At 50.0% G+C, this 13,176-nt stretch overlaps 1 protein-coding gene across 3 annotated transcripts in view; it reads right to left on the bottom strand.

The window, feature by feature from the left end:
* SGPP2 (sphingosine-1-phosphate phosphatase 2) overlaps nucleotides 1–6,653 on the bottom strand; it is a 38,657-nt gene extending 32,004 nt beyond the window's left edge. The window contains exon 1 of one of the 3 annotated variants that reach the window (XM_075417305.1): nucleotides 6,435–6,653. In XM_075417305.1, coding sequence (XP_075273420.1) covers nucleotides 6,435–6,653 — 219 coding nt within the window. Of the gene's footprint in view, nucleotides 1–3,777; nucleotides 3,859–6,434 lie in introns of those variants that run through there. The other 2 variants (XM_075417308.1, XM_075417306.1) reach the window with 2 other exon arrangements.
* Nucleotides 6,654–13,176: the final 6,523 nt, after the last annotated feature.

Below are 13,176 nucleotides of genomic sequence, written 5' to 3'. Positions count from 1 at the left end.
GGAGGAAAAAACGTGAGTTAAGAACCAGAGAAAGTAAATTACAGACAGTTCAGAAGGACGGGGACTCCAGCTTCAAAATGGAGGTCAAACAAATTCCTCCGAAAGTCAGCTGTATTTCATAAGGTTGAGCGTTACTAAAAGTGGATAGAAGAAGGATGCGTCACACAATAACAGTTTCCAAACTGCCCAGCATTAGACAGCCACCCTGCCCACATGCCAGCTCCCTGCGAGCACTGCCATCTCTTATTTTTCACTGGCTGCCAAAACACATGAGTCAGAGCATTACTAGGACCTGCATGGCTGCTAGATACCCAGGCTGCTCTCCAGAGATCCAGAGAAGGAGGAGTGAGAAGCCCCTCAACTCACTTTTCCCCCAGCACACCAGGTTTGAGGAGCTCCCATCATCTGGGAGCTCCTCAGCAGAAGCCTAACCTAACCCAACAGAAGCACGTGCGAATGGACAAATGACCACGGAGAACCAGAACTTCACTGTTGCATTTCTTTTCAGAGCAAAAAGCTCCTTCTCATTTTAAGACTTGGTTTTAGAAATTAACTACGGCCTGGAAATTTGACACCACAGATTAGTCATGTATTTCCACCCAGCAGCATCATGAATCTGGTCGGCTTACTTTTGTACAAAGATCATTTCCATGGCAGAGGTCTACTTTGAGAGGCACAGAGCAGCAAGGCTTCTGGAAGATAAATGGGCAGAGTAACACCATTCCATTTTCAGACAGCTGAATTGTTTGGGGTTTTTTTTAATCTGTTATAATCAGGCAACAGCTTAGGGAGAAATTACAGTTTCCCCAGCAGATAGTCCAGGATTCAAGTCAAAGAGCCATTTTTCCTAAGGTAGTGCCAAATAAGGCTTCAGGCTAACTGTCATTGCAAATATGCCAGTCCCAGGTAGATGTGCTCCTGGAAGGTGGAGACCACGGCAAACGGGAAGGGACACGGTGTTCAAATGGCAGCTGTGACTGTAGAGAGGCACGTCGGAGGACACCGCAGCAGCCAGCCCGCCCCCGGGGATGAGCGCCGCAGGTAAGGTGTTCTCAACTCACACGTTGCCTCATTATTAGTCGCAGCCAGTGCAGGCCATGCCGATGTCAGCTCTGTTTTTGATGGGGAAAGACACAAGGGGACCAACATGACACCCAACATTGCCAACAAGCGCTGCTCAAGGATCTCTTCTGCTGCTGCAAGGCCAGGTCTTCTGCTTATTCTGTCCTCCGCTTCATTCCATACATTCTGGTCTATGGGTCTTTTATTTGTCAGGGAAGTGGTTCCTTGCTGCTAACACCTCTGAGCCCTTTCCCATGCAAACTTTTGGTCTTTGCTCTCTTGCAGCACGAGTGAGGTGTCTGACGCCATATTCTGCTGTAAAATACAGTACCTCGGTGCGCTCCCTCTGCGCAGAGAAATGTCAGTAGGGACCACTGAAGGCAATACACCTAATCAAACTGGTTAGCCTAAGTGAGCAATTATAAACACGTCAAGTCAAGCTATCTGCAAAGGGGATAGCAACGACCTGGCCTGCTGTTACAGAACGGCTACACAGCTTCGTACGTACCAGAACCGGCAGGCTCACAGAACTCCATTAGCAGTAGTCCGCAACGGCCAGTTGTCTTCAGAAGGAAGGATTAAACATACTTTTTTTTTTTACATCTAGTAATAAATATTGACAAATAGAGTAATAAAATAAAACACTAATAAATTAGCAATGTAACCCTATATTAAAGCATTCACATACCTCTAAATCTACACCAATAGCGGTTTACCTTGGAAAAATAAGTTACAGGTGCTAACTGTACTGAACTGATATGAAGCCCTATAAAGCAGGAACTTGCGTAGCCACTTTAAATAAAAATCTCATGGTTTAGACAACACTACCTGTACATTGTAGACCTCGGATTCACTTGCCATAGCAGTCAATAATCACCTTCCATTGCCCAGATGACGCAGAAATATTCCCTGCAGAGCATATACATGAGGCAACGTAAAAGAACTGGCTGTCCAAAGCAATCTTCCAGGGAGAACAGACTTTCTCTGGCTCCTTGCCCATTAAACCTACCCCTGTACTCCAGAGACCCAAAGGAGAAAAACGAGAGCAGATGAGCTTTTATTGTTCTGGTTGATATCTGAACTAATGGCCTAAGACATTCGGCAGGATTATAAATATATAATAGAAGTGGCTCATCACCAAATACTGGAATTAATCCTAGGATCTTGATGGCTCCTCATTACGAGGTCCAGTGCCCTCCAAAAAGATGACTCAAGCTGTGAGCTGGGAAGCGCTGAGTCATGAAGCACCGCGCCTTCGGCGTGAGGACTCGGGCTCCCGGCGCAGCCCCTCGCGTGCCCCCTGCTCTGCCACCCACTGCGCCAGCAGCAGCTCCCTCAGCAGCAGGCACTGCACAGCCACACAGGACACGTGTCACAATCGGTGAGTGAAATTTCACAAACCTGTATTAGCATCAGGAGTTTCTGCAGCAAAATCTAGAAGATGACCAGACCTTGGTAACAACAAGCTTTGCCTGGCTTTGCCTCCTGTCTTCCAGAGAGGACACTGGTCTTCTCACCAAGGAGCAGCAAACCCAGCACTCAGACTGACACGGGGTCATGACACACTACTGAATCTTGGGTGTAACTGTACTGTCAGCTTCCAAAGGACTATCATTCCTAGGGCTGGCCAAAGCTACCCAGTGATACCCTTGTGCTCTTCAAAACTAACAAGTCCCCTACCAGCTGCTTTCCATGGGAACCTTAAACCAAAAATCAGACACAAGCAAAACCAGCAAGCTCCCTCGGCCGCCGCACCGGGTAAAGGAGAGCTGAACATGAAGTACCAGAGCAGCGGAAGCAATGCTGAGGAATGACAGCCTTGTGCTCAGCCCATCGAAATAAGAAACTGAGTCTTGTGTTCCTCCAGCTGCAGCTCCAAACTGAGGAACTTCCAAAAGTTCAGCCATATTTGCTAAGAGGACAAAGCACTAGCACTTGAGGCAGAAATGCCTTGCTTCCAGCTCTCCTAATGGTACATGTGGGCTTTCTCACAAGGGTTTGTCTCACCTGCTGAACGTGCCTCACCTACTGTTAGCTTACTGCTGCAGGGAAAGGGAAACAACATGAAACCGAGTAAGCCAGTAACATGATTTAAACAGCAAAAGCAAGACTCCGAGGCTGACGCAAAAATCTATTGCAAGGGAACAGCACAGAAGAGACACCTTGACTCAAGCTCTCGAGCAAGTCTACTTCAAGTTACCACACATCCCGTCACAGCGAAGGTAGTGCTGTTGTCTATACCTTGCCAGTAACTAACTACATTTTGGGGCATTACAATACATCTGAGATGGATGTGCGTTTTTTACCTACCTTCTCCATTTCTGTTACGATCACCTTCCTGTTATCCCAGTTATTGGCCTCCCTGCCTAGGGCACGAACAACAACTACACAATCACTAACCATGATCAGGCAGTTTATAAACACTACACCAGTCCAGAGCAGTTCTGACGGTTAAGGTATAACTACAGAGTAAATATGAACTGTACTCTTTCAGCATCAGGAAGAGAGATCTCAAGAGATGATAATGCATCTGGGAAAAGGAAGAGTGGAGAAAACCAAACAAATCTCTACAGAGAGATCTGAATAAGATATTTTGTTTTTTCTTTGTTCCCTTTAATTCAGACTACCAATTTCAGGAGCAAAAATCCGTCAGGAGGTTACAGATACGCAAAGCTCTACTTTTTAAATATACGTAACATTTATTTGGCCACTCACTAAAACACTGGACAAGTCTTCAGAACCTTTGTATTTTTAAGCGTGCAGCTCAAGGACTTCATATAGAACATCAGGAAAAGATATCTTCCAAGCAGTTTCAGAAATAAATTCCCTGCGAAACAAACCAATATTAGAAAGCAGTATAGAAAACAAAGAAGTATTAGCTAGAGACAGGATAATTACAAGAAATCATTGTCTTGTCTTCCGTAGTAATAAAACCCGACAGTTCCCTCACTAAAAGCCCACGGGTTCAACATTAAGTCCAAGCCAGGGCATAAATCCAGCTAGCATGTGCGACTAGCACCGTTTTGTATCATCCTCAGATATCTGAGTTTTCACTTGAGGTATTAAAAAGTGTTTCTAACTGTTCTGGTAGCCAAGGGAACATCAAGAACATGGGCTAGGCAACTCATTCAATATTTAAGAAACACATGCAGCCCTCGCTGTCACATCTAAGCATTTCATTCCTTGTCTCATCATCTCAGGGCAGCTCCTCTGGGGAAGACGAGACTGAATCACAAAGATGCAGAAATACAGCCACTTCTGGTGCTGCTGACCACTGTAATGAGGCCTTGCTAACGTATTTTTTAAAAAAAATATATATATAACCTGCAGGTTATACATAAAAGAAGACACTGATGCATCATGAGCAGCACTGCTGGCAACAAATGCATGCAGGTAATTAAAGGCCTCCTTCTCCCAGAGGAAGACCTGTCCCATCTCCTTACCCTGCTGTGGAAACACCCCTCCCTCCATGCAGTGTGGCATCCATCCCGACCAGGCGTGTCCCTCCCATCCCGAACCACCCACTGCTAGCTCGCAACTCCCTTTTCCCAAAGTCCCTCCAGGTGGGCCACTTCGGCACATGACCCAGCCCCCATCAGATGCAGGGGCCCAAGAGGTGGCACAGAAGCAAGGGGGAGTGTCCTGGGGAGACGGAGCTGGGGCAGCCCCTGCATCCAGCCAACATTCACGTCTTCTTCACTCAAGCATGCAATTACATACTCTGTTTTCACAGGTATAACCTACTGATTGTCCGAGAACTTGCATAGGAGGACCTGGACACCTGTAAGACTACTGCATTGTGGCAGTAAAGACAAAGTAATATGAAAGTTACTACCTCACAGAAACTTTCGGTCCCGATAATAAGGATTTTGAAACTCCCAGGCTGTGGGAGGGGATGCTCAAACTGAGCAGAGAGCCATCCAAGGTCACCAGGAGCCAGATGCAGGGGCAACCCTTAAGCACCTTTCCGCAAACACCTGCAGCTAAGAGCAAGAAAATACCACTGTCCAGAAAGAGTTGATGGCCAAGGACTTTGCTATGTGTATTAGACTCCTAATCCCACTAGGCTTATAAATCCACTGCACAGATACATCAGGGCCACCCCACGCCAGTTAGCAACAGAGCAGCGAGTATGGGTTTTTTCTGTATAAGGAAGATCCCAATTCACTTTCCCAAATCTTTTCACAAAGATTCACAGTTTCTGCATCTCCTGGCAGGTTGCAGAAGACCCTCTTTGTATAAATGGATTTTCGCAGAAGTAGAGAGAGCCTGCCTTCATAATTCTAGCTCTTCACTGAAACTTTCTTCAAGCCATTACTCCCATCTCCACTTTCTTTGGGTTTCAACCCAACTTCCACTTGTTCCAGAACTGAGGGTCCTAATGAAGTGGAAACAATCCCTTCTCCTTTCATCTCCAGGTCTCACAGAGTCTTGCCCAGGACACAGTCAGACTCCACGCAAAGGTAGCCACGTCTGTCCTTGTGAAACCCAGAACGATTGGTCCGGCTGAAGTGAACGGCTCCGTTCGCGGAGCGTTAGCTCGGGCGGGATTTCAGCACGAACACCGTCACAGTGACCACGTCGCTGCTCAACAGCAAGCGTGAAAAAAGCCTTTTTGTGAGCCGCCCGTACCATTCTCCGAAGACAGACCTTACTGCTGCTCGGCCCGCCGCGGGCAGCCGGCAGCGCTGCCCCAGCGCTCCGTGTCCCTGACTGGAAGGAGCCGGGCAGCAGCCGGGGCAGAATCCGAGCCGCCCGCAGCACAAATCCACGCGCGGTGCGGGGCACAACCGCGGGGGGGGGGGGGGGGCGGCGGGGCGCGCGGCGGGCCCGCGCTCGTTCCGCGGGCGGGGTCTGGGGGACCCTCACCGCAACTCCCCGCCGAAAGGCACCGCAGAGCGGCTGCGGGGGAGCCCCAGGCCTGACGGCGTGGTTACGAGCCGGTCCCCCGCCCTGCCCCGCTCCCCGGGGCGCTGCCGGCCGGGCCGCCGAACGCCGCCGTCACCCCCCCCGCGCCCGGGGCACGGCTGCGGGCAGAGCCCCGCGCCCGCCCGAGACCGGCCAAGGCCGCAGGGCTGCCCCGGGGACAGCCACCCGCGGCGAGCGGCACCGAAACGCGCACCGCGGGGGAGGCAGCGCTGCGGCGGAGCCTCTCGGCTGCGGGCAGAGTCCCGCTCGCACCCCTGCGCTCGCTGCGGGGGCGCCAGCGATGCGGGGGGGGAAGGTAAGCGGGGACCCCCGGAAACGCCCCCCCCCGCCGGGCTGCGGCCCCGCGCAGCGCTCCCCGGCCCTTCCGCCCGTTCTCCCGGTCCCCCGCGGGGGGCGGCTCCGCTGAGTCACGGCCGGGCCCGGCCGCCCCCCGCGGCGCTCACCTGCGGGCCGCGGCCGCTCCGCACCCCGTTGGGGGGGCCGCGGCCGGCGCGTGCCGGGCAGCGCAGGGCGCCCGCGCCGTTGCAGGCGCCGCGGTCCTGGGCCCCCTCCGCGGGGTCGTCGCCGTCCCCGCCCTCCTGGCCGGCGGGGAAGAGCCCGCAGCAGCGCTGGAAGCGCGCCACGGGCTGGGAGCTGCGCAGGGTGCCCAGCAGGCGGGCCATGCTGACCGGACTCGGCGCCGCGCCGAGCAGCCGCGACCCGCGCAGCGACCCGGCCGCACCGGGGCCGCGGGCAGGTGCACCCCGCCCCGCCCCCCGGCAGGTGTGCCCGCCCCCTGCCCCGCCCCCGGGCAGGTGTGCCCGCCCCCCGCCCCGCCCCACCCGCACAGGTGCGTTGCCCCCCCACCCGGGAGCGCCCCCTTGCGGGCGGGCCGCGCGCCCGTCCAGGCTGGCGGGCAGGCTCCACAGGCCCCATCCTGTGCCGTCCATTTTCTCTTCTCAGAACACAACCTGCCGCCACGTGCCACCGGCCCGGCCGCAGCGCCGGCTGACACCACGCTTCAAGCGCTCTGTTCTCCTTCTCTGGAGATATTCATACCCCGCCTGGACGCGGTGCTGTGCAGCCTGCTGTAGGTGACCCTGCTTCGGCAGGGGGCTTGGACTGGGTGACCCACAGAGGTCCCTTCCAACCCCTACCATTCTGTGGTCCTGTGATTCTCGCAGCTGGTGCGCACACGCGCTCAGCCGAGGCCGCGCTGACAGGGCGGCAGCTCACCTGTTGGCAGAACGAGCTCACGCGGGCCGGGGAGGGAGGCTGCCCGTTCTACCCTCGCTGCACGTTCGTGTTGTTTACTTGCGGGAATTGCTCATTGTTTGCTTCTGGTTTCGTTTTTTGATGGCTGTGTAGTATGGTAGGTGCACTCATAAGTACTGGGAAGCTTTTCTGTTCTTTGTCCTGTTTCCTGGGTATGCAAAACATCCACAAGTGTGGAAATTCGATTAAAAATCACATTTGTATCACTTAATTCCTTCTACATAGACTGACTTCAGTAGAGCTGGGTGAGTTCGGTCCACAGTTCCTTCATGATTATTTTCACTGTATTACTGAAAAAGTCTTCAAAATTATTTTATTCTTATTTTATCCACCTAACATGACAACACGTATGAGAGTTTTCACACCTTAATTTGCAGAGTAGAATTACAGCCCCGCCGGTGCAGCCGGGAGTCTTGCTGCCGACGCCGGTGAGACAGGATCTCACCCAGAGACGCGGCGTATCGCAGGAAAGCGGGAACGCAGGGGTGTGGCTGGGGCCAGCACCCAGCAGGTGTTTTAAAACACCTCTTTGTCACCCACAAGTCAACACTGATCCGATCTGCCGACACACTTCTGTCTCCCCACTGGCGTTCAAACGCCTCCCAAGCGTTAAACCAGAACTGACAACCCACAGCCCGCTGCTACCCAGTTCTCCTGCGGGCAAACACGGGTTAGCGGGAGGGTGCCTCCGTGAGGGCGTCGGCATCCAGCAGGTAAGGATTCGGGATGACTGAGATTTTTTTTCCAAACTTACTCTAAACCTAATAGAGTCAAAAGAAAAAAAGAAAAAAAGAGGGGGGGGGTTCTACCTACAGTTCATTTTAATCTGCCTCATCCGTGTCTCTGAGCGCTCCGGCTCTTGGCTTGTCCGTGTTCACTAAGGCTTCCAGGAGAGCCAAGGAGCTGTGGCGGGGGTCTGCTCTTTAGAATTTACCGTTTTGTTGACATTAGCTGGATACAGCTGGGACTTCAGACTGGGGTAGTAGATTGTTCTAGCAGGGTCACGCGCATGCAGTTTTAGCCCTGTATTTCCTCACGCCAGCCTGAGTAGCGAAGCATTACCCAAAGCCAGGCCTGAGCGACAGGGAGCACCAGACGAAGCGAGCCCTCTCACCTCACCGGGCAATCGGCACGCAGCAACGCGCCGCTGGGGAGCGGGAGGACAAGCGTGGCCAGAACTGCAGTGTCGCTGAAATAAAACGCAACCCGGGTCTGAAGCGCGCCAGCTCTGCAGGAACCTGAAGCATCCCTTAGGTCAAGGCTGCAGCGACCCTTTGTCTCTGCAAAAGGACGCTGCCTGCCAGTTCGAGCTCAGCAGTGAGCTGACCCCAATTGGGCTGGAGGTGTGGAGGCGTTCTGCAAAGGTGTTCGGGGGCCCAAGGGTGCAAATATCCAGCAAAAGGGGCTGGTGGGAATGCCTGGAGAGGACAGGTGCCTAACATGGAATCCAAATGAGCAAGTGCAAGTGGCACACACGCTGATGGTGGAAGTCTATGAACCCTTTTCTGCTGAGGAAAGTGATGCGATTTGTGAAAGTTATGTTCCCAATACAGACTGATTTCTGGAATGAAGGAAACATGTCAGGTTCAGTTTAGGACACAAAGAAAACTCATTGACAGCTTTTGGACGTTTTGTTAGGAAGACAATGACCCATCTGCCTCTACCACCTCCTCTCAACCCCTTTTTGAACCACCTGGCAAGTTGAAACCACCTCCATTGCGGGAGCTGAGGTTTCGCCGGACTCGCACTCCTGAGGTTTCAGGGAGAAATGGCAGTGGCATAGCGGACAGCGGCGCCGTTTGGACTGCCTGATGGCCCCACTCGGGACACGCTTATTTCCAGGCCTGCTGCTGGCAATTCCAGCTCCTGCCAACCCAGCACCAAGCGGACACGGGCACGGCAGCGTGATTTTGGGGTACCGGGAAGAGGGAAACAGAGATACTTCCAGGACAGAACAGAGGATTTTAGGAAGGACCATAGCACGTCAGTGGGAGGTGTCTGGACCACAAAGCGGATGGAGGGTTTGAGGAGAGAACTGAGGGCAGGAGACTGACTATTGCAGAGGAAAGCGCCTAGTAACGCGGAATAAAGATCTATAGAAAGCTTGTTTTATCATTTGCACTGCCCACAGAACAACTTGTTTCTTCTTGCTCAGAGCAAGAGTGTGAGTCATTCCATTTCTACTCCTCTTACAGAACAATAATCGCCTTTTCCTGAGACCTGCCTCACAGTATCTCTGATGGCCAACAAACATACTCAGGATTTGGCTCCTTGAAAGATTTGCTATGGAAAAAAGAAACAAAAAAAATCAGGAACTGCCCCACACTTCATATGCCCCATACAGATATTCTGACATTTAGAAAGGCAGTTTTCTGTAAAACCTGTGGAAGCAACATGACTGCAAAGCACCAGATGAGGGTCACTTCTGAGAGTGTTTAAAAGACTTTATAAACTGTCCAGCTGCAAAGAACATTTTTAAAGCCTTAACTGGTGAAACTACCTCATCTAGGGCCAAAATATCTTGCTAATAGCGGGTCACCATTCAGCTACATTTTCACAGGGAAGAAAATCACCTCTGGGCTGAGGATAAGCGTGAAAGATGAGAATACAAAGGATAACTTCTGAGAAGGCTGAAAACGGTGCCTTGCGCTGAAGGCATTTCCTTAACAGCAGCGGGTGCCGCTGTCATGATGGTGCATAATTTTGCCTCCAGCATCAACAAAGCTAAGAGCGAAGTACAAATTCCATGACTGGGGGTGGATAACAATGCTAGGAGAACACGGCTCAGTTTTCGGATGCCAGCATTAGTCTGCAGTCCTGACAGCCAGACAAGTCTTGTTTTGACTCATAAGCCAAGGGAGTGGGTCTGAAGCAGCAAATACGAGCAGAACTTTTACAGTCGCCCTACAGACAACAACCACGTTTCACTGCGGAGGATCATATCTAGAGTTACTTCAGCTGCTAAACCCTTTCAGGCGGCGACGGGTTATTTGTTATACACACAAATGTCAGAGCTGCCGTTTTCCAAACAAAAAAAGCACTGAGATGATGTGGCCATGGACAAACTGAAGCCTCCACTGAAACTGCTGTAGAGGAGGCACAGAGCCACTGCATTATGAGATGTCCCTGGTACCAGAGGAAAGGACTAACTAATATATTTAATACCTGCAGGAGTGAAAAAGATTTAAGAAGGCAGAGCTACAAACACCAGCATGGCGTGGCCTGGGACCACAGAGCGTGACGGTGGGATGTGGGCTGTGCCAGAGGGAGTTGGGGGGACTCTGTTTCTGGTTCGGTGTGATGTCTCTTCTTCACCATTAGAAGACACTTCGGGCTAGACGCAGAAACACTTTGGCCATGAAGACAGAAACAAAGACAGAAATCCCACCGACTCATCAGTATCATGGCACATTGTATTTAAACAGATTTTGCATAGATTTTCTTTCCTAGCTTCATTCCATATGTTTTCATTATCCTCAGTCATTTTTCAACATACTTCGAGCCCAAATCTTACTTTCACCTTCCGTCACCATTTTTTGGCAATTTGCATTTTTCACTGTTTATATTGCAGAAGAAACTATTAAAATGTGTATGTTTCTAGTACCAAAAGTCCTGACTACTCTTTTTATAAGATTCTTGCATTTTCGTTTCATTTAGCTGACACGTTACTGAACACATCATTTTGGATCTGAGACTTTTGCACTGAGTGTCAGACCCAACCACCCACTAACCTCACAGGGAACAAAATGCAAGAACTGAGGATTTTAAATGTGAAGAGATGGCAAAGCTCTGTGGATGATGCCCTTAGAAATGCACAAGAGACTATGGTTTTCACAGCATCTGAATCTTTTGATTTAATGCATATCAAAGTTCAAACAAAATTAATTCTGAAGAAATTCTCTCAGGAAGAAATCTTTCACAGCATAGGTCAGTAAAGAAAGAATCACAAAGTTGCACCAGCCTTTGCTCTGCAGCAGCAGGGATGGTCTTGTGGCTGCAATGCAAAGCCATGCACAGGTACAATTCTCACTGAATTTCTCCCAGATTTGATCTCCATTTGAGACATAACAACACAAACCAGCTTGATTTTGCACAACAGGAGCCCACACAGCTGTAATGGTCTCCAGGCTACATGTTTTGTATGCCTTTTCTGACTATTTCTATGCAAGTATCTTCTTCAGTTTAACTGAGCAGTACAGCAAGATTAGAACGTGTTTCTGCAATAACTCAGCAGCCTTCCACGCACTGAACACATAGCTGATTGTCTTTGCACAGATGGCTTCAAAAATGTAAAGCTCCAGCACACAGCATGTGCTAACATACACCAGTCCTTTAAAGACCTAACTGTTCACCAACTCCCATAACTTCAGGCATGGAAAAGATTGAATTGTTTTTATAATTCTCACACAATTTTACTACAAAATCCTTATTATACGTATATGGTCATATTTCCAGTTTTAGAGAGTGTAAGTACAAAAGCAAAGTGAATTTTAGAAGTTGGAAAGATGAAGCATGAAAGCATCTCCAAAAACTATGAGGAAGAGAATATGCTGAAGCTGCAGCTGCTGTCTTGGGTAGGAATAATTAACTTTTCTGCTTGCAGTGTAAGTAACCAGATAATGCTATGTAATTACTTACGATTTGCATTGCTTGAAATGGTATTGCTAATTTCCAGTGATGATTAGCATGTCTTTTAAATAATTATTCTGCACCATATCATTCAGACACTTCAATTGCATGCACATCTACTGTGAAATTCCTAGAGGTGTTCTCAACATTTCAAGTTATTTGTAGGCTATACCATACCTTGGTTGTTTCAGTGTTTTGGGAAAGAACAGCAGAAGAGAAAATGATAACGCTGTGTTGAAGTAACAAACATAACCTCAGAAAATGTTTAAAAGCCTGACTATGGTACAAGTTCACCTTTCTGATTATATATACAATACCATATCTTAGCTCTCTGTAAAAAGATCTGAAGAGCAGTCATCTGAAGAGCAGTTATCTCAAGAGCAGTCTAGGTCTAAAATGGTGAAAATTTGTCTTTCTTTGGGTTGAGTTTCGCCTTCATGCACCTGAAACCACTTTTCTAGCATTTAAGGCGGCGCTCGGGCTGCTGCCTGGTGCATCTCTGCTTGCAGCAGTCAGTGCCTGGGCTGAAGCGATGACGCAAAGACAAGGGAACTCTGCAGTCAGTCTGATAGCACGTCTTTACTACAGAGCCGTGGTCACTGCTGGAAGGGCTCAGCTGAACAAACATCCTTTCTTTTTGCTTGTTTTATTCTGAGAAATCTCCTGGCATGCTATCTTGAACAAACCCTCGTGCAGCACGTGAAAAAACAGTGACAACATGACAGTTTTGATAATTATTACCGAATGCAACATAATACCCTGCATTTTACAATTTCCTTCTCTTTCAAGCAAGCAATTATTCTAGAAAGGTCGGGTTTGCTCTGAGCCCGTGTGTGCAGAAGGAAGCCTGAAAATGGCGTGTTGTCTTTCAACAGCCAGCTGCTAACATGTGTCCTCGCACCCCACTCGTACAAAACCGAGCAAAGACCGTAGGAAAGGAGCTGCCGATTCTAACCACACACCTTTGCTGGATGAGAAGTCACAGATACTCACTAGTGGTGGGGAGCAGCGGTTTATCTTGCCCCGGCAGAGACCACTTCCAAACGCCCTCTGTGCACTGCTCGTTTTTCCATGGTTCTTCATCCTGTTCAGAGCAGAGGATGGATTTGAAAGCCGGGTACCTCTCCATCCTGCCCCTTGACAGCTCCTCCTTAGCGACACCTTGCATGAAACTCCCTGCCATCATTTCCAAAACTGCAGTTTTATGTTTTCTAAACGTTTATCACTGCAGCATGAGTCACTGCTGCTGTCAAACACTTGGTAGAAATGCAACAGCCTGAGGGCATTTTTCTTTCCTCTGAA

Source organism: Opisthocomus hoazin, chromosome 4 (genome assembly GCF_030867145.1).
Source record: "Opisthocomus hoazin isolate bOpiHoa1 chromosome 4, bOpiHoa1.hap1, whole genome shotgun sequence".
NCBI lineage: Eukaryota > Metazoa > Chordata > Aves > Opisthocomiformes > Opisthocomidae > Opisthocomus > Opisthocomus hoazin.
Note: the sequence above shows the minus strand (reverse complement) of the source record. Positions and strands in the feature narration are given on the sequence as shown.